The sequence below is a fragment of the Myiozetetes cayanensis genome, unplaced genomic scaffold (genome assembly GCF_022539395.1).
Source record: "Myiozetetes cayanensis isolate MyiCay16 unplaced genomic scaffold, myiCay2020 scf12, whole genome shotgun sequence".
NCBI lineage: Eukaryota > Metazoa > Chordata > Aves > Passeriformes > Tyrannidae > Myiozetetes > Myiozetetes cayanensis.
The window spans coordinates 17,146,610-17,174,453 of record NW_026086826.1 but is presented as its reverse complement, the minus strand read 5'-3'; the positions used below and the strand labels follow the sequence as shown (position 1 = coordinate 17,174,453).

At 37.3% G+C, this 27,844-nt stretch overlaps 1 protein-coding gene across 3 annotated transcripts; it reads right to left on the bottom strand.

The window, feature by feature from the left end:
• Window positions 1–122: 122 nt before the first annotated feature.
• On the bottom strand, window positions 123–27,844 carry ABCD3 (ATP binding cassette subfamily D member 3). Of its 3 annotated transcripts, none has more exons than XM_050307344.1 (23): window positions 27,687–27,844; window positions 17,713–17,749; window positions 15,507–15,608; window positions 14,455–14,543; window positions 13,593–13,662; window positions 12,685–12,782; window positions 11,931–12,054; window positions 11,413–11,469; window positions 10,094–10,236; window positions 9,681–9,750; window positions 9,171–9,240; window positions 8,963–9,060; window positions 8,792–8,883; window positions 8,214–8,302; window positions 8,067–8,139; window positions 6,998–7,061; window positions 6,559–6,636; window positions 6,400–6,465; window positions 6,212–6,301; window positions 5,880–5,999; window positions 5,343–5,447; window positions 3,932–3,988; window positions 123–3,131 (listed from the first exon to the last, which is right to left on the bottom strand). In XM_050307344.1, exons 1-23 carry the CDS (start codon window positions 27,797–27,799, stop codon window positions 3,054–3,056), a joined length of 1,983 nt encoding a protein of 660 aa, XP_050163301.1. In that variant the 5' UTR covers window positions 27,800–27,844; the 3' UTR covers window positions 123–3,053. The 3 variants fall into 3 exon arrangements, with proteins under 3 accessions (XP_050163301.1, XP_050163302.1, XP_050163303.1); XM_050307345.1 differs by having other exon boundaries at window positions 15,507–15,605; XM_050307346.1 differs by lacking the exon at window positions 27,687–27,844 and adding an exon at window positions 25,676–26,390.

The window sequence follows — 27,844 nt, the reverse complement described above, 5'->3', positions numbered from 1 at the left end:
TGTTTTATAAGTGGAACACAAGTCAATTGGCTCACTGAGTAACCCAACATTTGTTGAATATGCATTCACTGAATTATTACAAAATTCTTAATCACATAGTTAAGAAACATAAAAAGCCTAGATATATTTTATCTTTAGATTTATTATTTCAGAGGCACTTAATGTCTTACATTTATATAGCGCCATTTCCCCCTCCAAAACACTTTACAGTATTTACACACAGGAATGTTTCCCACCACTGTTGAAATGCAGCCATCTGACTACTACCAGTACCGTCTTCAAAGCACCAACAGTTTGAGACTGAAAGTATTCATCAGTATTTTGTCTTACCAAGATAGTGCAGAATTCCAATTTACAAACTTCCAGCTTGTGCTATTAAAGAAACATAACAACTAAAATACAGTATCACAGTGCAATTCTGCAACAGAACTGAGACTTGGATCATTTTCATTAGAGTTTTTACAATCTTCCATTAGATCAAGTCTATCTCAAACACTTTAGTGTAAGGCCTTTTAAGAATATAATTCTAAAACATCATTCTTTTTTATACTTTCTTTATAAGTCTTTCTTACAATCGAGCACAGAATAATATTTTTCTTTCCTTCCAGTATGTTTAGAAACACTAAGTTCTGGCCCTAAGGAGATACCAGCATCCTCAGTTTCAACAAACTTCATGGCATCTAAAGGCAAACCTATTCCTCCTCGGTTTTGGAGATGGATTTTAGTTTGTTTGTTTGTTGTTAGTTTTAAAAATAAGAGATTACACAAAATTCTGTTATAACCAGTTAAATTGTAAAGTACAATTGGGACTGGCTGCTGGGGGGCTATGTGAGTGTGCTGTGTGTGGTTTTGCTTGTCACCATTAAAAAATACATTAGAGTATCCCAAGTTTACTACTCCACTGCAAAAGACTGCCCTAATCACAAAGATCACAGCGACTTTCTCATTTTAGAGATTAATTTTAACTTTGTCTCTCCGAAAGGCTACTGAAACAGCCCTTCCAAGAGAAGCAGTTGCATCTGTGCTGAGAACTTTGACAAAATAAAACCCAACCCAAAAAAACCTCCTGACACAACAATCTACCTGGCATCCCTATTTTCATGGTTACAATTAAAAAAAGACTACGACCTCACATACAGCATGCTGCTACCTGCTACGTTACAGCTGATGTGAGAACCGAGTGAACAGGAAAAAGAGATTAGTTAAATCAGGTATCTATTCACCTTCTTGTTAAACAAGCACAAAAAATTATTCTGGTACCTTATTCTCTTGAATATGCTATACTTCACAGAGCAGCTTTTTTTGATTTTCACTGATGCATTGTACTCTGAATCTACTGTGGTGATTAGATTCTTATACCAGCATTTGAGTACTCTGAAAGAATAGTGGCAGGTAGGGGCAAGAAATGTGATAAAAGGAAAAAATATTAACACACAACAATTTCAGCATGAAAGATCATGACTAATCAAACTGGGTAAAAATTAACGATCAGCAGTGCATCCAAGTACATACCCATTTTATAAAAACTCAGGGTGGTTTTTTTAACCTAAACCCTTGATAAAAGATGCACAGAGAAGTGATGTATTGCATATTTTATGCATGCCTTCATGTAGTGCATTCCTATATTGTATCTTACATGGAACACTAAAAAACTACTAGACCTTCACTGTACAACAGGTATTGTAAATTTTTGTTTTAAAGCCTAAACTGCAATTCAGTTTGAATTATACCTTCTTATTCCCTGATCACAAAAAACACCTTGCTTCATTTATGTTTGTCAAAGTCAAATGACAACCACAGTAATCATTTGTATGGAAAAAACTGTCCCAGGAAACCATCTTAATAGTTTGGTTTCTTCACGGGGATTTGGCAGCTGCAACAAAAAAGCAGCAAGGACTAGAGATCCTTAGACAACAGCAAGAATCACTAGTAAATAATTTGTATCAGAAATCAAGAAACATCATGACAAATAAGAGAATAAACATAAAAATGAAAGCATTGCTTCTGGCTTCACAGCCCAGAAGACCAAATGGAGTACCATTATCCTTACTTTCAAATTCAGACCATAAGTAGATCTGATTTTTTGAAGAGGGAGAAAAGGAGGAACTTGGAAAAAGTAACTGCTTTAACATGTTTGAGCCCATTCTAACCTTTAGTGATTTAAGGAGAGGAATGACTAGACCCATACTCTTTTCTCTGTTTCTTCTTGTGGGAGTCATTCATTTTTTTCAGAGCTAAAAACATTCACAAGATTGTGTGATACAAATATAATCTCTTTTCTTTCCCCCTTTCTTTTGTGTGTCAGTCCTTTCCTCCCTCAGCTTCCTCTCAACTATTCATTACCACAGTATTTGTGAGAGAAAAACAGCATTTGGGGTAGGGGATGGATGAAGCTCTTGCTAAACTGGGAGGCAATGAGATTGCTGAGCTGCAGAGAGAACTGCATGGACAGACAGATGCTAAAGAGAATCCAAAACCCAGCAAAGAACAAGCTTAATTTTTTTTTTTTTTTAACCACCAGAAGGAATTAGTTTTGTCTTTTAGTTTCAGTTCATCCTTTTTCAGCAAGGGCACATTGGCTACATCACAAGGCTTGGACAACGAAAAGGCTCTTTCATTTCAGAGGGCACAGATCTGAAGATGGGACAATGTCCTGCACTGCATAAGATCACTCTGAAATATGCATAGAACAGAGCAAAAATCCAAGACTGCTTTGCAGGAACAAGAGAGGTAGCAACCCTAATTTTAACAGGGTTTTTCAGTGAAGGGAAAGAAGGTCTACAAAAGTCAAATCAGCCGATTTCAAATGGTTTGCATCCCAGGATGAATCAGGTTACACCAATTTAAGCCCAATTTAATTTAGGCAGGTTTTTAAACCACAAGAATAAGGACATTCTTAGTACATACCAATAATTAAACCAACATATACACAATTAGCAATATCCTACATCATAGTAAATGCTTAACAAGCTGGAGTAATTTTATGGTACATTTTCTGACATTCTACACACTTCCTGTAATCATCAGTCTCTGCAGCAGTTCAGTTAATGACTTTAAGATCCAAATTCCACCGTGTCTTCAGTTATTTTCTTGAACTCGTAGTTTCCTCTGCCATCCATATGCAAATAGAACTGAAAAACAAAGAATATATGTTATTAACCTCCAAAAAATTACTAGGCCTATAAAGCCCTAAATAAATTGTATTTTGAAGTAGTTTTAAAAATAAAAAAACTTCAAAAAGTTTCAGCAAAATCTTAAACTCAGCCAACCAGAGGGTAAGCTGCTTCTACTTCACGTTTCATTACATTCAACTGCCTCTATAATAACGTTAAACTGAGTCTTTTGCATATCATACATCAGTCTGCTAACAGCCACACGGACACAACACTGCTCTCTTGGGTTTTGTGACAATACACTTTGAGTTATACATTAATCCCTCTGTATTCATTCAGTATTTTAACCCACACATACAGTCTGTCTGCACAAAAAGAGTAGTAAAATCTAAAGTCTGCAAGAAAAGAAATCCACGTATTAGAGATGAACTTTTCTTTAAAGCATAGCTATATTAGGTATAGTGAAAGCAAAAAAACTCCATGCTGTTAACTGGATTCTAGTTGAAGAGGTTTTTTGAGTCTAAGAAAGAAGACCTAATCACCTAGTGAGCCTTTCATATTTTTGTAGCTACTTTTACAGATGCACAGAGGATTTTTGGATAGTGTTTCTTCATAACTAGAAGTGTAAGATTATTTCAAATAGTGAAACTGGAATATGGAAGTAAAGTCTTGAAAAAATAAACAAACAAAAAACCAAAACCAGAACATGACCTATTAGGATGACAACATCTAAAATTGCAAAGACAGTTTAATAAAGTCAGTAAAAAAACACACCCCCCAGACCTACACATATTCTGAGTAAAGTAAAGACTACATACATCATGGTGTTTCCAGAGTGACTTCCTGTGGGAAACAGTGAAGAGGGTGATGCCAACCTGTATGATGAAAATACCCAAAAAACAGTTATTTTTTTTCTCATGGGTTAGGTGTTATTTATTTTTCAGCATGACATCAGATGAAGATCTTAAATTCATAGCCACAAACTTCCAGACTATTATTAAAACTAGACATATATAGCCTTAATACAATATTTTGCAGGGGGAAAAAAGCAAACAAGGGATTTATCTTTTTTAAATGTTTTCATCATTCTTTTGCTCCTAATGATTTGTCAAACAGAATGAAAGGGGCAAAGGACGTAGGGTATGAGACAGGTAAAACAATAAACCTGTGAATAAAGAAAACCTAACAACAAAAAAACCCCTAAACCCACAAAAGCTATAATGAATTATAAACTTAGAGTGACAATTTAGAGGCGAATAATCTTGCTTTGTTTCCTTGCAACTCAGTTAACTATTCATCCCTAACAGTAGCAGCAAGGACAAAATGGCTCTGATGATAAAACAAGGTAACATTTTTGCTTTCTGCAAGGACAGCTTAACAGGGAATTCTATCTTTCAGTAACATGCATCAGCCACTTGGCAAGTACAAATGAATATTCAAGTCAACAGAATAATAAGTATATGGAAAACAGACTTAGAAACTGTCAGGATATAGATATCAGTGTGGTAAAATTAGTTCAGAAATACTGTCCCTTCTGCAGAGTCCTCACCGAGTGCCCCTTCACTACTACAGAAGGCTCCTTAAGTTTCCGCTTGTGGTTTTGAGCATGTATTTCAGTGGATGCACAGCTTTGCTATCCTGAGAATGCTGCTACTCAATAACTAATGTTATTTCAATAACTAATGTTATTTCAAGCCCATTCTTTCCCAGACTAAGGGTGTGAAATTGAATCGTGCTGATATTTCACATGGTACTACATAGAACCTGAAATGGTGAGTTGCAGAGGAAAAGGAAAAATGAAACTATATTTAATAACATCATGCTTTCCTAGAGTGCTTGGCTTTTCAAGTCTCAAAATAGATGGAAACTTCCAGCCTTTCACTTCTGTTGCCTGGCCAACAGAAAGCTTATGAACAATAAAGAAATCTAAAATCTTAGACTATTTGATCTTAACTTGATATTCTAAGACTATCTGGAAAGGTAAGGTTACTTAGCAGTTAGTAAGAGTTCTCTGTTTATCACAAAGGTTAAATGTCCATCTAAATTATCCTAAGACTACAAAACAATTACTGAATTCTAGTGTGCATAAAGTTGCATAGGATTCTAAGCCTTTATTTATTTTTTTTTTTTATTTTTAGTCTGCACTAGGCATAAGGAAGAGTGAACCTCGTATCATTTTAAGTTCCCTCTTAACACAAAGAGATATAATTCTAGAAACAAAGAGCTTACCTTTCGGCAGTGGCTGTAAATGTAGCCCTCTACATCGACACTAACAGCACTGGTGCACTCATCCAGTATTGCAAACTGGGGCTTATGATAGAATAACCTTGCCATCTGGAAAGCAAACCAGAAAAGGCTACTGTGGATACAGAACTACAACCAACAGTGCAGTGTTGGAAGTTAAACTAAAAATTAGTGTCCAAAAATGTACTACGGCAAGGGAATGAAGTTGCTACGCACTGAAACCTGAAAACCCAAGAGTTGTATATTACCTTTACTTTTTTATTGAAGATAATTGTTTTAGAACTTCTGTTTATACAATGAAAGCATGAGGTATGGTAAAAGGGTGGTATAACATTTCCTTTTAAATTTTGAGTGCAATAAACACTGTTTTCAGTTGTTTCCTCAGTATTCAGGTATTTCATGCTTTGGTGGTTTCTTATAAGTAAAATCTTAAAACGTAGTAAACAAAACTAGCTTACAATTCAGATTATATTTTTTACTTATGTTCTGCATATGTTAAACATTTATGCTTTTGAGACATACTGCCATTCTCTGTTTTTCTCCCCCGCTGAGTACATCCATCCAATCCTGAACACTATCCCAGCCTCCTTCACGTTCCAAGATTTGACCCAGCTGGACATTATCCAAGTACTCCTTCAGCACCTTTTATGGAAACAAGAATCATAAATAAAGCTTCCATGAACTTAACAAAGAAATGGTTGAAAAAGGTTATAAAGGATTAAACCATCATGTTATCCTGGTAAATATTAAAATCCAATTAAATGCAGTGTTTTAATAGCAGTTTTAGTATTTCTAAATCTGAAGCATTACTCACCCTAAGCAAGACAAAGGGTTAATGAACTAATTATCATTACCTGGTCAGAAATCCCTTTCCTTCTCTGGTCTTCCAAAGTATCTGGATATATAACTTGATCTCTGAGCGTTCCAAGAGTCATGTATGGTCTCTGAGATACAGTTAGAACCAAAGAGATATGTCAAACATTTCTAAACATGGTGAAAGGAGAAAGAGAATGCTACTGTCAGGTTAAGTACTTAGTCTCACCTGGGGAACATAGAACAACTTCCCTCTTACGGGTTTCGTTAAACGCCCACCAAACAAAGGCCACAACTGCAAAAGGAAAAAGGTTAAAACTTGACAAAAAAAGTCCAACTACAACAGTGCTTTGCATTCTCCCCCACTTGTTTTAAAAGGTTCCCTTACCTCACCAAGAACACGAAACAGTGAGCTCTTCCCACACCCATTTGGCCCACAGATCAGTACATTTGCACCAGATCTGACCTATAAATGCAAATCCAATATATTAAAATCGCAGTGAGTATGTACTGTTCAAAGCTTCTACAAGCAGTAAGACAATCCAGTATCATCATAGGCTTGTACACACATACTTTCTGACATTACAGTGAGTAATTTCCAGCAATAATTAATTTTTCCCCCAACCAGTTTAGCACCAACTGCTGGAAGATAATGCACTTGTAATAATAAAGTCTTTTTTTTGGGAAATAGCTCATTGCCTTTTCGTTAAAAACTAACAAGATGACTTGTTTGCACTTTTTTTTATAAATCTGATTACCTTTGAAGTTGTCGTCTCCACTTGAAAATTTTATATTAATATAATTTTCTATGATATTAAAAACATTACCTCAAAGTTAAGGTCTTCAATCAAAACATCTCCATTAGGTGTCACCAATGGAACATGATCAAACCTGTATGTATCACAATATTGGGGTTAAAAAAAACCAGAACAGTTGCCTAAAAGAAGTTAATACTGCATGCTTACTTCAGAGATTTATGGAACAGGGCAAGACTTCTGCAGTACTTCATTCACTCTCCCACTTTCCAACTATTAATAGCTAAGGAAGTTCTTGAACCAAAATGGTACCTTCGCATCTAAACATCTACAGGTTTGTTTTTATCCCCTTCATGTATTTGTTTTCCAAATCTTCTAAGCCTTTGGTCTCCAAAACATGTTGTGGATGTAAACATGGATTTAAGGATGCACGTCATTTTACACCTACTAGTGAAGTGTATTTCATTACTTCTAGGATATACAATGAATGACTTCTCTGCTTATCTCCCCTTGCCTTTTTTTTTAAATGAAAATAATAAAAATAGTTGTTTCATCTCCTTCCTTCTTCCCCCCTCCTACTTCCCTATCCGCTTTCCACACTGCCCAGATTGAGGTTACTTAATCTCTTTACTGGCTGTATTTTACGCCTTTAAGTAGTAATACTGTGTCAATGCCACGTTCCTCAGACTGCAAAGAATGAAGGAACTGATACACAAGTACATCAGTGAAGTCTCTGAGCATGTAGAATTACATGCAAATGTTTTGAAAATGAATACAGATTTGCACTTGATTTTTACAGCTGAAGTATATAATGGATAAAATCCATAACTAACGTATTTCTAAGAGTAAATAAAATGGTCTGGGAAGTCACATTCCAAAGGACAGCAGGAAATGTTACCCAAAAGCCTAAGTCAAGAGAGCAGTTTATGTATTCTGCTAACATGAGTGGATAACGATTGTTTTAGAATAGAAATGGTGAGTGGGCGTGAGATGGAATTACTTGTTAATAAATTAAAGTACAACAGGAATTGCAAATTGAAATAATGTGTATTCAAACCTCTATTAAGAGTCACAGAGGGGAAGACTTAAAAGCCAGTCTACATGAAAAACATTGAACTTGTGGAAAATGTTGTAAACGTACTTGATAAGGTTATCAGTGTTGATAATTTCTCCAGATCCAGGTATCAAGGACAAAGCTTGCTTTTTATCTGCATCTTAAATTAAGAAAAAAGTATTAGAGACTGGAACACTACACACATGCACATATTGCAAATTATGTCACATCTACCTTTTTCTTGTGATATCATAGTACGCTGATATTTGCCACTATTCAAGTCCTTCAGAACCTGCATTAGTTCTGTAATTCGAGCTGTAAATCTATTAAAAAAAAAAAAAGAAATCCAAAGATGAGCACTGTAGCACTGCTAAACTGTCAAATGACAAAGTTATTCAACCCAGCATAGAAACAGAATGTTTACATTTTAAAGTTGCACCAGGTTATCCAATATGCACAATATTTACAAGATCCTTTTAGTGTAACAGCCAAATTTTTTTCTTAAGATATTTTTTTAAAAGTTTGGTAAATAATCAATACATAATTGATTTAAGAACATCTGACAACGTCTTTTCAATTAAACATTTAAACTGTATGCTGCTACTACTCAGATGTGAAATAGTGGGCATAATTAGCACATCTTCAGATATGTTTTCAGCAAAAAATGTTCTTTATTTCTAGATTTTTAGGGTGTTGCAAGGAACAAAGCATATAAGTTTATTTTAATTCTACACGCACTTTCTCAAAACGAGATGAGAAACAGCAACAGAAGTTTAGGAAAGATTCTTTTACAGAACTGCTATTAAGCTTACCCAGCCAATCTCGTCATTTCACGGCCTGCTAGGACTATTCTGCCCAAAGCTTGAGACATTCTCAGTAACATTCTTCCACTTTGGTAGTAATCCTAGAATAGAAGAAAGTTTCTTTATGTGGACTAACAAAACGTAACAATCAGGAGATTGTTTTAATTCTGGTCTAGTTACCTCCAAAAGTTCTGCATGAGTACTGTTCTGATGACGAGGATCAGACAGGTTCAGAAATGGACGACTAACAACCAGGTAACCAACCACAGTGGCAAGGTCTGCAGTTTAAGAATAAATATTAAGCTACACAATAAGAAAAAAGACAATTCTCACATAAAAATTTTGGGTTTTATTTATAGAAATCCATTAGCACTGGACAAACACTTACATTTGGCAATAATTGTATCAATGAAACCCATTGAGAACCGGAACAGGATAAAATTATGCAAGTGTTCCACCTAGTAAGGTACAGAAGAAAAAGTTCACACTATGCCAGTACTTGTTTTACTATCTTCTATTATTTTACAGACATTTGATTCCAAACAGTTATTTTTCAGTGAGTCAGATACCTCAACACACCTCTAACTGTGACAAGCACTGCACAAGAGTGCCTGCTGGTAAAGACTTGCCCTTGACATCAAAACAACCTAAACACAAAACTAAATAGTGAGCACAGTAATTGTGGTGGGTGAAAAGGAGGTAAGTGGCAAGAGGAAGACCACTCTACCAAGATCATGTGTTCTCCTTATAGGCTTCTAGTTTATTTTTTAATTTAGTGACTGCAGCAGCAAAACCACCAAGCCACTATAATTCCATGTCTATGAATACATGTCAAGAATCACCACAATAGAATTAGAGCATTTTAAGCAAAACTTCAACTAAGAGATGAAAGACTTACCAGCTTACGGAAGGTTCTGTGAATAGTCTGTTTTTCCCTCAGGTTTCCATTATAAAAAGCAATTTCTTCACTAAAAAGAAACAAATGAAAAGAAGGTTACTTCCTTTTGTTAAAGACAGTCTTTGAAAAAAGCCATGAAACACAGGAATAGAGGGCTTTCAGCTACCTTATGAATTAAGGGTTTGTACTTTTTCATAACAGTAGAACATAAACTTATTACACCCCAGCTACAATTAAGTCTCGATTATGGAATTTAATGCACATACAAATTACTTTATAATAATCTGCATAAAGATGCAAACAGTTGGCTCAGAACTGATAGCATCAGGCTTCCCCAAATATATTTTAATGCACAGCTTCTATTTACCCCACATTATGGTCACTCACATCTTGCCACCCAAGTAAATCTTTACCTGTTTGTAATGAGACGTGAGTTGACATATCTGTACTCCCCTTCATATTTTTGTTCTATAATAGTCATCTTGCCAATTGGTCTCCTTAAACGTGTAAGGAAAAACCCTGAAATAATCAAGTAGGCCATCATGCTAGCTGGACCCTGTGAACAGCAAAAGAGAATAAAAGCTTACCATCTAGATGGTCTCAAACAGAAACACATATACCCAGAAAGCATTCATCCCTTCATTCTTACCTCCTATGTACCTTGTTACCAATTCAACTACATTCACAATTCCCATCATATTCCCATCTTTGGTGTTGTGATACTGCTTTATGAATTTTATTAATTCTCTGTCCCTAGAATTCCTTCCTATCCCAGCCTTCTACTCAAGTTTTTATTACCATCCAGTGTGATCTCTGCATTCTACTGTCTTAGCTTTTTTCATTAATCATTTCCTGGTCCTCTCTCATTTCCTCTCCTTTCTATCTACTTCTTTGTCTCTATGTTTACTACACTGCCATAGGAGTCAATACTTCAATCCCATTCTCTTCTTTGATCTGTACATCTCCAACACATTTCCTGGTTCTCTCCAGCAGTCCTGGCAGGAACCTCTTATTCTTCTGGATCCTAAGCTTCCATAGACCAGGGTTCCCATGCTTAAATATCACTGAAGTGTGGAATGGCATAAACTGCCTGTAGTAACTACTACAGACAGCAATGCAAAGACACGTGAGACTGGAAAAGTTACGTAGGTTCATTTAATCCTTACTGCAAGACTGTCTCAACAAAATCTGCATGATGTGTCCCAGAGCTGCTGCTTCTCAGCTCCCGAACATTCCTGATAACGCACCACTTCACTAAGCTGAAGAACTGTTTCTGAAATGATTCAGCTTATTGGTGGGAGGGAGGCGAGAATACAACAGTCATACAGCACAATGCAAGAAATGGTTCCCCTTTATAGAGGTCACACAGAAAGAGAAAACTTATTTTTGCCTGTAAATGGAATTCATGCAAGACACAAGCAGTCAGAATAGTACTGTACTAAATGGGATTTTCAAATAAATGCTAGAAGAAAATAAAGAACTTTCTTGTTTCTTCAAGTTCTGTAACAAATGCCTACAAACTCTGGGTTTTATTTTTCTTGCCTCCAAATTGAGCACACTAAAGCATACAAAACATTAAGTGTGAATGCATATTTTCAGTATATCCCTTCAAATAATGGATGAATCTATAATTACCACTTGAGTTTTCCTTAGAGTCCAAACAGGTCTATACAAGGCGACAAGTAAAGAAGGGAAAATGTACTTGTAATTCTAAAAAACCCACTCAATTTACCTGTGCTCCTATAGCACTTGTTAGCTTGAAGATATACAAAACTATATCCAAGAAGGGCTGTAAGAGAAGCAGAGGAAAAAAAGCCTTAGAACACAAAACTAATACAAAATGGTACAGAAACCACACACCACTCCAAGAATAGTTACAGCTCTGCATTATAAGCACAATACTGGTTAACCTATTACACAAACTAAAAGATAAAACAAGAGCAATCTCAGCCACACGACTTTTCCTTGGTTTTCTTCCAAAAGCTAACTAACTGAGAAAGGAAATTCATCACTCTTTAACCGCAAAAGAGTGCAACAAATTATTTAAAAGAAAATTTAATAAAAATGATAACAACTCACAAACATTGCTTTGGTCATGAAAATCACAGAGTGTGAAATAATATAATAAGGAATTTTTTTTCATACCATATTCCAAGCAACCCATATAAAAACATACACAATTGTTTTGAGCTGACACCACATCCTAAAAGTCTACAGCTATTAGTCAAAGTTCTCTCTGGGAAGACTTACCTTGCTAAGGTTTGAGTACAGGTCCACTACACTGTTACAGAATTTTTCCACATCCTGTGTAAGGAGTTGATCTGGATTAGCTATTCTGTTGTCCAGATTTCCCATTTTGTAGTACGTATAAGCTCTGAAACAAAGCAATAGCTAAGCAGCAGGAAAAAAATCATTATCTGGGATCTGAAATAACTGGAACCCCCTTGCTTCATACCACTTAGATGGAAAGAAGGGCAAACATTAAATGACTGTATGGAGTCAACAAAGCTCGTGCTTCTGCCTGACCAAATCTACATTAAATCCTGCAGGGTTGTTTAGGCTCCAGGATGTCTTAGTAAAAGCTCAGGCCCATATTGCTATTGAACTTAGCTAGAAAATGCTCACAAATTCTGCTTCAGCACATCTGACAACCAAAAGTCAGTGCAGAAGGACAGAAGGAGCTACTCCAGCTCATGCAACCAATCCAGTCTGCACTAAATGAAAGGAACTGAAGTACATTGGAAGCTGACCCAATCAATCTTGGAAGCAGTATGGTGCCTTTCCCCACCCCCCAACTGAGCCAAATTTGCTGTCTTGATATCTGTTCCATATACAACCCAGACAGGCCACTTATCCTCAACTGCAACTTAACTGAAACCAAAAGCCTTTTCTGAGCAATGTACCTAACCTATTAAGCACCTTGCTACCTTCTTACAGTATAATTAGAATTATTTGAACCAATTTTAAAAAACTTTATACTATAGGTTAACAAGGTGTTACTTACTTGAGATATTCCTCATAGAGGTATCTGGTAAGTCTTACTCGGAAACAAAGTTTCAGTTCATTTAGACCATACTTCAGGAAGTTATTCACTAAAGAGATCTAAAATAAAGGACAGTATTTCAATATTTAGCTAACACAATTCAATATACTTACATCAGTTTGCAGCATAAGATGTGTAAACACTTTAGAATAGGTGAATTCTTCTCTTAAAGTCAGTAATACCACTAATACACCAAAGACCAACCTAATCTATTGCTTAGGTTTCTGTCTCCAGTTCCCAGTAGCTCTTACCATTTAAAAAGATAAAATTATGGTCATATACCGTATTTTCAGCTCTTCTGGTAAGATCTAGAAAAGATTCACCATTTTGAAAACAATTCCCTTAAATTTATCAATTCCTTTTTAAATCTATTGCAAACCGGGTACATTATCTATTGGACAGTAACAATTATTTCTATCTGGTGCAGGTCAGAGATGTCAACAAGCTGAAGTAAAGTCAAAGGGTTGGAAAACACATAACAAATCTGTGAAAAAGGTAAGAATTACAAAAATTAAAGACTAAAAAGAAATCTTCATCTTCAATCACGACAAAAGAATCCCAAATACTGAAACATAACCCAATCCATAAGATGTTGCATGGGACATTAAGCTGTAGTCAAAATTTCCATCAATAAAATCAACGTAAAAATCTAAACATATCTGTTAGAAAAATAGTTGTGACCCATAAGGAAACATGCTGATAAAGTCTCCCACTGCAGTCAGAAAATTAAATGCGTCTTAATACAGACATGCATGTAAAACAACTCATTTCCATGAGTTTTAAGGCACTCCTGTGAGATTTTTCCTCAATTTCTTAATTTACTTTTAAAATGTGTTCTGCTAAAGGGTCAGAAGAAGTAGAGCACTTACAGCGGGCATTGCGGCAATGAAGTTGAACAAGTATTTCTTGAAATCCTTCCTGCTGCGGCCAATGATAGCACTGTAAATGACCACCAGCTAAGAGTCAGTTACAAGAGAAACAGCACTCTTAAGTGGATAAGTTCTCAGAGGACTACACAGAGAAAGAAAATCATCATGGAAAACTGTAGTATCAGCTGTAGGGTCCAGTCTGACACACTTGTGTAAGTTACGTGGCAGGTGACAGACTCAAGTTCCCTCCCTTCTGCTCCTGCCAGAACTGCCCACATTAAGGGCTCAGAAATTCATGGTCAGAGAATACCAGTTCTTTCTTTCTCTGCTTTCACAGATTCCCACACAAGAAACAAAGCAGTCCTTCCAGTCTACAGATCACTAAATGTCTCTCCTGAAACACAGTATCATTTTGAATTCACACTTCAAAACACATTCTGACTTGCTTCAATTAGTAATGAGACCAACATGAATAATCAGAGGTCTAAAAACACTTTCTAACACAGAAAGACTGAAAGCATTTTTTTATCAATCTAAAGAGCAAACAGGTCAGTAGGAAGAAATAAGTCCTAATATCCACATAACATGTCTAAGTCCATGACATTATGCCACCATTCTGAAGTGCCTTCTTAGATGTTTATATCAACAAGATTTAAAGTCTTCAGTGTACAAAATGTGACCAAAAGAATATTTAATAAACAATTTTAAAAGAATAATTTAATAAAATAATTTTATTTTTAAAATGGTATAATTTTCTGTTTTAAACAAGCAAGTTGTAAAATGTCTGAATACACATTCTGACAGACTACCTTCCCTGTTAAACACAAGAAAGAATGTTTAAAATTAACAAACATATAGGTACCTTTCAATGACTGTTCCATTCTGAATCATCCAAATATCACAGTAAGTGCGGACTACCAGCATCACAGCAATAAGCAGCAAATAACCTGTCTGGTACAACCACAGAAATGTAACAGTTAAACAATGGATAAAATGCACCTTTTTTTCCAGTAAGTACTCCTACAATACCTAGCAGAAATGTATTTCCATACTGCCTCCACCTAATGTAATACTTGTTTACTTTGCAGGAAACACATTAGCATACAATGTTCTTAATAAAGTACTGAATACATTTTTATGGAGAAAGTTTGTCTTTTAAAAAGCTATATTTGGTCGATACCTATACTGGACACACCCTTTAGGATTAAGGATTTTAGGGATAAAGAAGTTACTGCTATTCTGACACCTTTCTGCCATAAGGTTGCAAAAGACCTCTGAAAACTACCTACTCCAACTCCCCACACAAAACAGGGCCACAAGTAAGCAGGCACCAGTCAGACCTTGTAGCATTGATTGGAAAACCTTTCAGCCCAACAGTCCAGTCAGTTTTCCACCCACCACTTCACTGTCCACTCATCCAGCCAATTCAGTTTGGCTATCTGGGTACTAAGAGAGACCTTAGAGTCAAAGTCTCACCAAAATCAAAATAAGTACTCAACATTTTCTGTTCTTCTCTTATCCACAGAGCCATTTGTCTCATCACTGAGAGCAATCAGGTAAGGCATGATCTGCCATTGGTAAATCCAGGCTGGCTGCTTGCAATCACTTTTTTGTCCTTTGTGTGGCCAGAGTTAGCTTCCAGGAGAATTTGCTCCCAGCCTTACTAGGAATACAGCAAGCCTGAGCAGCCTGTAGCTTCCATTACATTTGTTTTCAAATATGGGAGCCGTATTTGGGTTTTGGGGGGGATTATCAGTAACCTCTTCTGAAGGCCATGAGCTTCTGGAGTTGATGAAGTCCAGCTCTGTGAGCACTCTCACAGGCATTCCCATCCATGCTTCTGCCTTCCATGTACTTTCTTTTTGTAAATGAGCTGTTGAGGGTCCCTATTTGTGCACTGCAGTCAATGCTTACCTCTTTGCAAAGTGTTCTAGGGACCATTATTTTCAGGATTCGACATATTCTTGCAATAAACACTCTGTCCACCATTGCTCGCTCCTTCTTTCCCTCTTTCTGCTGCACATAGAACAAGCAAAATAAGAAAGGTGAGATTTTTTTTGGTAATAAATATTATTTAACTGCTCATGTGATATTTTCCTATCCAAGTTATTTACTGCTACCTTCCTTCTGGAGCATTTGCAATATTTCCTTCCAACTCGCTCCGACAAATTAAATAAAATGTAAGAACTGGGAAATATCAAAACAAACTGCAGAAGGAAGTAGCTGCCATGATACAAAATACTTTTTATTTCAAATCTATTCTAAGGGTGACATACAAACAATGCACACCACAGCACTAAAACATCCAACTTACAAGTTGTAATGCAATCTACCATCTCTTAACATTGCTTGTCTCTAGAAGACACCATCAGACAGTATTCTTAAAAATGCCTTCCAACATCTGTCTAGACAATCAATGGTTTAAACTCCTTGGCTGAACAGCCCAAATCTGCTTCAAGGGCAACCAGAATTTCTTATTCCTTTACTTCTACAAAACAGTGCAACACACTCCTAGTGAGCTAAATCTACCAGATGTAAAAACCCTCCTGGCACTCAAGCACCTTTTATTTGGGTCAGTTGCACCTGTTCACTCCATATAACCCCATCTTCTATCCTGACTAACCTGAATACTTTTTAAAAGCTAATGGTGCAAGTATTTCTTGTTTTTCTCATTTGTTTTCTTTCTTTTCTTTCACACAAGGATGTGACAGAAGAATTTGGTCCTGAAAAACTTATCAAGAGGGCACACATGTATTTCAAACAAGTCCTGTCTAATCAGCCTAATCCTGCTATCTTTGCTACCCAAGGCTCATGTGAAGCATGTTATCAATGCCTATATCAATACTACAAGCTAGACAAGAAACCTCAAAGAAAAAAAATTCACTCTGAATGCTTTGTGAATAACCCTACACCTGTTTTTCACAGGATGAAGTCAACTATAGTCCCAACCCTTATCAAAAAACGATGTCAACAACAACTACAAATAAAAATTCTAGCCATCTATGTGGTAGATGATTAAAACATTTTATTTAAAAGTTATTTACACAAAAATCCAAGCAATTCAAACAACTAAAGACTACTGTGCAGGCCTGTTGAAGGATGATCCTACATATGTTACTGCTTTTCCATAATAGAAACGACAAACACAATGTCTGATGTGCTACACTTCAAGAGAGTACCTGACTAAACATATTGAATGCATAACTTGAACCTGTTCTTCCTCTGTGCTCAGCTCTTCCCCATTTCTATTTCTGTGTTGCACTTATATTCATTCCAGTATCTCCTTTCCCAGAAGTTTGTTTTTTCCCCTTAGACTGTTAATTCCTCATTCAGTATAATTGTATCCAAGATGGGTAGGAATAAGAGAAAGCTAGTTAAGGTTTTTACAAACAGGTATAGCTAAGCAGAAGACAAGTTTATGGCAGATAACACATTCCAGGTGTGCCTAGAAGCTTACATGATGCTTGCATACACCTTCAGATTTATCCAGTGCAAGCCTTTTCTTAAGTTTTCAGCAAAAGATGAAAGTACATGAAAGCTATTCATACCATCATAAGAGCCAATACTTCTAGTCATGGGCTTTGCCCTTTGGTCTGTCATATTTTATTTGAATATAAATCAGTAAATTTGGTTTAAAGGGATATATGATAAGCTAATTAAAAAACATACAGAAGATCGGGGATATGCCAAACCTCCTAGAGAAGTTTGAAGTAGTTTCTAGAAACTGACAGACTCTACATCTTGTTCCTTGCTTTTTCTTTTAAATAAAATATAAATACAAGTTATACTAAATGTACACACAGCTGCTTGTTGGTATACATACAGATAAACTTACAACACTAGTCCTTACACTCGTAAGGCATTATGAGATAAAAAAGCACATGGTACATATCAAGTGCATGTCATTATGGAGCCAAACTTCAGCCTCTTGTGATTCACCTGATTCTTCCATTTGTTTGTTTCACCAATGCAAGTCTGAAAGTATCATTCAAGCAGCATTTGCACCATAGCCATCATTCTTTCAGTCCAAAATTAAACTACAATGATAGGACTTAAAAGTTTTTAAAAATCAGATTTATTTTAAGTCGTTAAAGAATGTATGACATGAAAAAAGAATTACCTCATTGTTCTGCAGTGCTTGTTTTCCACTTCTTTTACTGTAAAGGGAAGAAGAAAATTATTTTACTTGTTACTAACACACTTTTCTTTGTCTTCATCTCTACACAGAAAAGAAAGCTCGGGATTAAATCTCTATTTCTTTCAAAGCAATACAGTGCCTTCAGCAGGGCTACCTTTTATGTCAAACCTATGTGCTGCTTTTTTACAATTTCAGTGAAACCTTACTCCTGACAGTAACCAGTTTCATGTAGGGAAACTAAGCCTCAGTCTTTCATCTCAGAGTTCTGTTTTATCTTGGCTCTGTATCATGAACTCCAAGTGTTTTTATGTTTCTCACATATACTTTACAAGCATGGCTACATGGTTCTACCAACCACAAATGAAAACTACAGGAATGCAGATTCAGCAATCCAAGCAACTCGACTTTGATGTTTCCACATGATCTACATAAGCCAAACAGATTTGTCTGCATTGTATTTGACTTTCAAATAATGCATTTTACTATATATTGAGATTATTTGTTCGTAAACATATGCTGCAGGGGAAAAAAGTCAGACCTGTGAAACCAAGTTTCTGCAAGGGTGTGCATTGGAAGGGAAGCTAGTTTTATTCTGTCCATTCTCCTTCCCCTGCATTTTACAGAACAGTTAGAAGAAAAATATTTACCAACTAGTGCTAAACAAACATCCAAAAGCACAGTGATATTCTTTTTCCTCTGATTTTAAGAAAGACAAGCTGACATATAAGACAGTTATAGTTGGTCCTTCTCCCTTTTGGAACACTCAAGCATCAGACAAGCACATGAAGCTGTTGGGAGAGTATGTGTTTATGTAGTTTAAAACTGACAGCTAACCATATAAATGGTAACTTACCATTTCTCAACCATGATACTAAAACACTGAGAGCAGGCTGCCTCAAAACTACAATATTCATACACTTTCAAGGCAGCACCTCAAATCATAAGGAAGCAGAAACTATGAAAGGCACTGCTCCCACCGGCCTACAACATCAAAACAACTGCAGACTGCCACACAACCTGCTATCCCACAACTTCATCAACAGCACCATTTCACACTTGTGCTTTAAAGCTCTGTGAAGAAAATATCTAGAATGAAACCATGCCTATTCTAATTTATGATGAGAAAGATCTATGAATGTCTGACCAATGAATAGAAATAATTACTATGAAAGGAAGAGGCAAGGTAGTTGGCGAATATGAGAAAAGAAGGGAAGGAGAAGACCATGAAATCAAGTAGGGAGAGACGCCAGTTTAGCAAGAACTTAATTAAAGGTATCAGAGAGACAGAAGCCTGAGAGAAGATAAAAATCCTGTAGGACTACTTGTATAAAAGACAAAATAAAGAACATGAAGGGCAATAGAGGGCAGTTTGGGGGAGAAATAACTTAATAGAAGTTCAGAAGAGATATAACATTTAATCAGTCTGTGATGGAAGTACATCTATGGAAATGGTAATGGTGTGCAACGTCCAAGACAACAATCTAGTAAGAGACTGCATCCTGGTGACAGAAGAGCAACATACTGCTGTAACAAGAAACTTCTCAATACATCTTGTAATTTTTCAAAGTAGAAAAAGTTGACCCATATTTTTAAAAGTGTCCTTGAATATGGATCATTTCAATCATATCTGGTTTGGCACTAGGAGAAAAGCAGTATTCTTAAGCACGAATAACTAGTTATCAAATTATGTGGTTGTTTCACTAGATGATTCATGACTTGCCATAAAGCAAAATGAAAGCATGATGCTCTCCCAGACATGCTATAATAACTCCTATAAGCTTTGTTGCTTCAAGCCCTGCCAATGTTTGAAGTCACAACACTCGTAATACACAACTATTTCAACTTTAAAAGGATCAGAAGGGACTATATTAATATATTAATCTATTAAGAAGATAAGGCCCAGAATTATTCTGGTAGTTAGTTGAATATCTTTGATCTATTTATTGATATATTTTTCCTACAGCAGCTGTTGAGAGAAATTGAGCAGTTGAAACTACTGAGCTGGAGCTGATTATCCATTAAAGAGAAAGAAGGATTGTTCAGAAATCATAATCTCACATTTCATTGCGAACTCACATTTAATTAGAATTTATATTATATTTATAAAGTTTAAGAAATTAGGTGTTTGTAAATTTAAAACCTAATGAAAAACTTTAACAGAGTTTTGTTCTCTTTTTTTCTACAAAAAAATTGTGCAAGCTCAAAACGAGACTGATACTTCAAAAGCAAAGGAAACAATCTTATTTATGAAGTCTAGAAAAAAAAAAGTGCCTAAATAGCTCTAATGTGTCTCTTGCTAATAAAAAAATAATAAGCCATTGTTATTTTAACAGGTAAAAATATCTTACTTGCAACAAAAGACTGGGCTATAGTTCTGTCTGGAATAAAAACTTACACCAGCTGATTACTACAAAACTCTTCCTTCTCCAGAGCCTCATTTTTTCAGTCTGATACCTACTGGCACTACTCCAGACTCCATTCCACTATTGTAGAACTTCTTCGTGAGGATTGTGGTTGCATTCTCATTGAATTTAAAGACTGAATAACATCCTCAATTACTCAGCAAGAATACAGCAAGACTATCTGGTTACAGCAGAGAGCTAGCTCTAACATTTGGAATAGATTCAAGCTCTCTATTATTCCAGACCTCTCATTTACTTAATGCTGGAGCGTCACAAGTCTTACTGGTGGAGGAAGGTGAGTGCTACTTGCTGGCCAAATTCTCTACTACAGATAACTCCTCTGGTATAAGGGCCATTGTTCCTTTATGCCCTCGCAGACAAGAAGGGGTGGTGATGAAGAGTTTCTTAAAAAGGGTTACCCAGACAATACATAGAAAAAAAGAAGAAAAAACACAGTGCTAAAACATTTCTAACACTGAGTCAAAAACTCTAGAATTTGTCATCAGATATTTTCAAGATACAACTGTATAAAGCCCTCAAAAAACCAGTCTGAATTCAATGCGGATCCTGCTTTGAGCAGACACTTAGATTAAGTGACTTCTTGAGACACCTTCTTTCCTAAGTGACTTTTAAAATGGAATAAAAAAGTAAAACATTTTTAAGAACATGAAGAGGCTAGAGGTATAATGGTATAGAGATATAATAATATCAGCTGAAGAAGTTTCAGGAAAAGCAGCATCTGAGATGTAGCCTGCTATCCATTATTTAATTGCACACAGCTTTTACAGCAAACAGCGTAAAAGCAGAGAAAGATATCAGCAGTAATGAGATGACACAACTAGATCAAACTTGTCATTCATACATGCATGGTAAATAAATAGCAACTCACTATAGATTAGTAAATAGACAAGTAATTACCCAATAGACAGTAGGCAATACAACAAAACACCTTTCTCCAACACTGAGATGTTGGAGATGATCAGCCCAAACCAGCGAGATGTTTCAAAGAAACTAAGAAAGAGTTTCCGGACTCTGTACTGGCATTTGACAGCTGATCCAACTTGAAGGACAGCAGTGTAGCACAGGGGGGAGGCAGAAAACTTGGTAATACCATGAAATTTCAGTCTCCAAATAAGTATTGGTCACAGCACTCAGTCTTTTGACTCTTTACAGTGAGGTTATCCTCTCCAAAGAAACATGCAACAGTACTGGTTACTCAAAAAGGATCATTCTCGACACCACTGAAGAAGAAACTGCAAAAAGTCTTAGAGGCCACTGAGTCTGCTTACCAAAAGGCCTCAGGTATACTAGTTCTGTGGTATTTATCAGCAAACAGGAAAAAGTTAAAGAATTACTGTCTTTAGAAATACCCGTCTCCATCCAGAACAAAGTTCAGAGGAAGCAATCTACACTGAGCTAAGCCTAACAAGGAATCAAGATGGGAGTGATAAGCAAGACTTCCAGTTTAAGACATGTGAAGAGGAAATAAGGGCTTGAAAAAGTTGTGTTGTCCTTAACTGAAAAACACCTACAAATTTCAGGTCTTGCTACCTTCCTTCTGTAGAGTAGGATGACTAGTTTCTGCTCAACACAGTGCAAAGGAAGAATATCTGTTTCAGGATAAAGTGTAGCATTTCAAAGACTTGTTACCTATAGGCAACCTTCGTATTCTTCAGACCTTACATTCTGGAATGGCACTGGGCATTTTTCACAGCTTAAAAAAAAAACACACAACGTAAATGATTTTGTAATAGTTAGTGATTATTTGTGCAGTTTCAGGTTAGTTTTACAGACAAGATAACTGCTGAGACGTTGTAAAGACAGAATAAAACTGAAATGACTAAAGACAGAATGCAACCATGTGAAGAAGTAACAGCCATCATGAGAAAAGTGTGTTACTGCTCACACTGCATACCCTGCACAGAGGAGTGCAGAGCAACAGCACAGTTATTTCAGGTCAAGGGCAGCAACCTTACTCAGAAGCCTGGGCACTGTCCAAAAGCATGCCCGTTTGCACAGAACACCCTGAGCACGCACAGAAACCAAGAGCACAATTTTCTTGGCTCTAGGTCAGTGCCTAGTCGCAGCATAACCAAAAATAATGTGAGGGGAATGTATTCAGGCAACCAAGAAGTGGACTCTGAGAAGGTCACAGACGTTTATCTCACTGCAAGCAGGAGCTCTGAGTTGCTCTGCATTGCTAAAGCTCAAAGGTTTCCTTTGAGAAGGTAACAAAGCAGAACTACTGTGGAGGACATTCTAAGTTTCAGTAGAAGAATGCATCTCAGTAACAAAGTTTACATGTAAGAAAAACCTTAGTAGTAATAATTTTGCCATAAGCTGTGCTCTGGCCTAAACTGTGGCTGTAGCTCTCCTTCATGGATAACAGTGGAAAAAGACTTCTATCCAGCTTCCTGAGAAATTAAAAAAAAATAGCTTCATGCTGTTACACTTCCACTAGATCTTGCCTTAGATAGCAAGCATTTTATGCACCTTAATGAGAGAGAAACCACTAATTAGCTACCCAGGCCCAAAACAAAGGCAGTCTAAATGCTAGGAGCAGGGGCTGAATCATCTGTTTTCTCCTGTCTCCATACCCTCCAGCTGAAGACAAGTTTTCTGAGCCCCAGGCAGGTTTTTCTACAAGACTGGATTTTAGATGCATTTTCTAGTAATCATATCTATATGTTTTGCCTTTTTTTTTCTTTAATACTAGCAGACTAAACAGTCAAACTCACATCCTGGATAAACTTACTTAAATGTAGTTAGCATAGAGTTGTTTTTGGTTTTGACACCTGTCACCTTTTACCCAAGTAACACAGGTTCCCTTTAATGATCTACATACATGAAAGAAGTCTATTAATCCACTGCAATATAATATCACCCTTACTGTCAAACAGTCATGACTCAACTAGAACAGGTCCCTTCATGTGAAATACACTAACAAGGTTTACCCAAGCATCTTCAGAATCTTAGGAAATTATGTAAACTAAGAAGTGAGAATAACATCCTAAATATACAAAAATGGAATAAAAACGTACCATTTGTTTCAAGTTACAACTACCACTTGCTATGCTCAAACTCCTGTGTTGTGATTGAAAGCTCCAACCGTTTGAACGTGTGTCTGTTACCTCCAGTACACCTGTATCAATCACTGCCCACCTGCAGGTTCACAGGCTGTGCAGGCCATGACATAAGCAGCATGACATCCACTGAGTGACATCTGCTACCCCTCTGTCAGACGAGAATGGCTGAGGAGCCCAGTGATAGGCAAGAGGAAATGTGTAAAACCTGTTTGATACACAGTGTCTACAGCTCTGTTGACCTCTCTCCACTCAAGTGAGCCTTTCCCCTTGCTTGAGCCATGTCTAACCTCTCAGGCCCCAGGTATGCACTATTCTTGCTTTATGCATTTTTCCCCTTATAGGAGGGTTGCCAAACACTTGGGTTTCAGAAGTTCAATTTTTACAAAATTGAGTCCACGTCCTAGCATCCTCTTCGATTCTAAAGGACACAGCTAAGTGATATGGAAGGCCAGTGTGTCTAGGAACAGATTCTAAAGTATTTTATTTTGTTATCTTTCCATATATTATAAATTCCTTCCTATTAATTCCATTCTGTTTATTGCCTTTCCCTAATCTTGCAATTCCAAACTCTTTACCCTAATTACCTTCTATTACTTCTTTCACTCCCTCCTTCCAGCATAAAGCTATATGAGCAAAATAACTTCTTTTTGAAAGTAATCCAAGTTCATGTGTAAGTACTTGTGTAAGTACTTTATTTTAAACTACATGGATATTTGGGAAAAATTGTCATTAGAGGCATAACGAAAAATATCCAGCTCTTTTATGTAACACCCCTCAAGGTTTTAATTCTGAAGCAATCAAATCTCATGCAAATATTCTGTTGCTTCTTGTTTGAGGCAGGATTAGGGAAAGGGAATAAACAGAATGGAGTGACTGTTTTTTCTGCATCATATACCCAGGCTAATGCAGTTTCTCAAAGAACTTCTTATGACTCTAAAAAACCCAAATACTACAATTGAAGTCATCCTTCCATTTAGATATAACAACTTCCACCCTCCCAAGAAGACAGGAAGCTTTTCTCAGGAAACAGACTTTTTGAGGAGAGCAGCTTGAATAAAGACACAACGCATTTTTCTCCATGCTTTACTCCAAGGAAGTAACATGGAAAACTAACAAGTTAGTGTAAGTGAACAGTTCTATATCATTCTACTTTGGAAGATTTCAGAAAGTTGTGGTTAAAATGTATTGTAAACTGTGACACCGTCTCTCAGTTCTGCAAAATTAATAAGCAATGTAATAGCTCTTACAGAAGAACATCTGTGACTAATCCAGCTAGTATTAATTAAGTGATCTTTGACCTACTAAGGCACGTTGGCATAACATATACAGCTTAATTATTCATACATTACTACTTGATACGAGTTGCACTGGACCTTGCCCCTACTGTTTGACAGCACAAAAGTAGGTAAAAGTTTTTACCTCTCCTTCCTCTTACCATTTCTATAACTGGTAATTCTATACTGAAATTAACACAAATACTATGAAGAGCCTGTCAGATAACTTTCTTGTTACACATTTGATTTGCTAAAAGAAGACTTTCTTTTTTTTTTTCAATTTGTACATTATTTTACTTTTCAGCTTTGAGAAGTAAGATGTCTGCATCTACTTAGCAGCAAACCTACTGCTAACATACCAGCAAAATTAAAAATGCACACAAAATAAAACAGAAAACAGCTACTCCAGGAAAACATGAAATAATAGCACATCTTATTTTGAACATAAAGTATGTATAAGTATAAACACTGAAGTGTATATTCTGAAACTATGTGAGGAATGAAGAAGTTTTGCAGGTAAAGTTGACAGCTGCCCTAGAACACTTCCATGTTAAGGCTGTTTATATTCAAGCCTGTAACATTCACCTTTGCCCTTAGGAAGCTCAAAACAAGACTTTCACCTTCCAGAATTCAAGAAGCTGAAATTCACCTCACACTAACATGACACAACATTTTCAGGCATTATATACCAATATTAACAAAGCAACTCACACATATAAAACTAAATCACCACTATTCCTCACATCTTTTATTCAGTTAACCTCAAGCAGACTACCAGTCCTCTTCCAGACTACCTGCATCGCCAAGTGAAATTCTTCTCCATAGGGATAAATGCAAAAATTGAGGACAGCCATACCCTCCCAACTTCTTGCTCTTCCCAAAGAGACAGGGAAATACAACACATAAATTAAAGGGTACACTAGGTCCTGGAGATTTTTATCATCACTGCAAAAAGGTTGTGTGCTTGTTATTATATGTCAGCATCATATACCAGCATAAGAATGCTGAAATATGTAAAGATTTGGCATGATGACATACTTTGCAAAAGTATGCTGTAATTTACATCAGCAACAAAGCATGAAGACATGAATGATACATGAACTAATGAGACTAAAGGAGGATGAGGCAACGGTAATAACCAGATGGTTTTGTCTAGGCTGGTGATATAGGCAAAGTAGCTTACCTACTGCCTAGTCTTGATAGGTAGCATTCTGTAAGGCTCCTGGCAAGGTTTGCCTCACAGGGAAACATGGAGAAAAGAACGAAGAACCAGTGGGCAAAAACCATCCTCAAAATATCATTCAAGCAGCAGCACAGCTATTATTGAAACAACCGAATGTTGGACGTTAGAGTTTGGAATCCATGGCCACAACACAGTACCACTGGCAAATAAGACCTAAGCTGTGGAGGGACTCAAAAGCATAAAGCAACACATACACACACAAGTGAAACAATCAAGTTTGCAAGCCTGGTATGTACTTTAGCAACTGCATTTCTAACAGATTTGAGAACGTAAAATAACTATAAAGAGAAGATTATAGAAGCAAGGGACAAAGGATCAGAAGGAGGAAAAGAGACAGATCAGGTCAGGCCCTCACAAGTCCATTCAACTGCTGAATTAGCTCAAACATAATTCATAAGTTATCTCCGCTTTCCAATTCTCACTAATCTTGTAATAGTGTCTGGTCCACCTAATACATATGAATGCCTCAGACTTTTAACACTGTACCTAGCAAAATTCAAGATTCACGCAGGAAGGACACATTCCACATACAGCATTAAGGCTAATGCTTACTTTCAGAACATCGACTCTCAAGCCAATATGTGCAATGCCATTGTCAAGTCCTGCAGATCAACATCAGAAGACATACAAGCAAAACAGTTTAGTGGGGACAACCCAGAATCCACAATAACATTTATTTCAGGGGTAGGAAGATTACTCTAGACAGATTCCAGCCTTCTTCTATGAAATGAATGCTACTAGTAGCAGGAATATATTAAATGCATTTCAAAACTATTCTGGACTTGCATCTATGTTTGAAGATGCGCTTCAATTTGAATGTAATCTGGTTTGTGTGCTTCAAGATCACCCCTCAATAAACGCAGAGGAAGGTAAATATGGACAATTAAGATTCACTTTAAGAGAATACTCTTGATCTGACAACACACAGATGCTCCCAGGACATCTGCATGGTCTAGTCTTTCTTACAAATAGCACTATGATACATCAGGTGGGAAGATCTCGCACTACAGTGTAACTGTCCCAGCCCATTATTTTTGTGCCCTTCCACTCAGCTTTTCTCCTTTTTTACAATAGCATTTCACTAAATTAGGCAGAGATATCTGAAAAGAATCATCCCTCTCTGTGAGTTTGACAGAGAGTAACTCCCAGCCATAGTTTGGGACCTCAAGCAAATGCATGAATTTGACATGATGTATGACATTACCCAACTTCATGAAACTCTTACAGATATCATGTATGAAACGATTTAGGTAAAATAAAACTGGATTGTTGCTTAATCACAGGTATGTTATTACAAAAGTCTGTTGAGTAAGTCCCTTTCACGAGTATCACTACAAGATACCTACTGTAATATTGTAACATACCATGTCTTTAGCATATGATCATAATCCTACAGCCAAAAATAGTGTAGAGTTGTGAAAGCATTGAGTCTGGGATATGTTCTTCATCCAGCACACTTTACGGCACCAGTGCTTTGTAGGATATTAACTAATACACACCCGAGCAGCGTACACCTGTAAAGTGATCTCACAGGGAACATCACCAGATTCGGCCTCTTTGAAACTGCTGTCCGTGTCCCTTATTGTCACACGGCTGCATTCAAACAATACCTGATGTCCACGAACTGACCATGCAGGCATGGACATCGCTATAAGTCAGCTGTTAACACTTGTTCACAGCCAGGAAAACAGAAAAAGCGAGCATAATTTGGGTAACCAGGTGGCGGTGGCTGGACTCTCGCAAGAGGGGCACCGACCTCACCCCGGGGAAAGCGGCGGGGGAGCAGCCCGAGCCCTGTGCCCGGGAGCCTCGCCGGGCAGCGGGCGGCAGCAGCGCCCCTCCGGCGGGCCCAGGGCCGGGAGGGCGAGCACAGCTCCCCCCGCCCCGGCCTCCCGGAGCCGGCCCCGCGGCTCTCGCGGCCCGGCCCGCCCCGCTCCCCGGCCCCGCTCACCCGTGCTGCGCCGCCGCCCGCCGCTTGCCGAGCAGGCAGAGCAGCGCGCAGGCGGCGGCGGCCCCGGCGATGGCGGAGTGCCGCGCCGTCAGGAACTTGCTGTAGGCGGCCATGGCGAGCGCAGCGCGGACCGCCGAGCCGAGCCGAGCCGAGCCGAG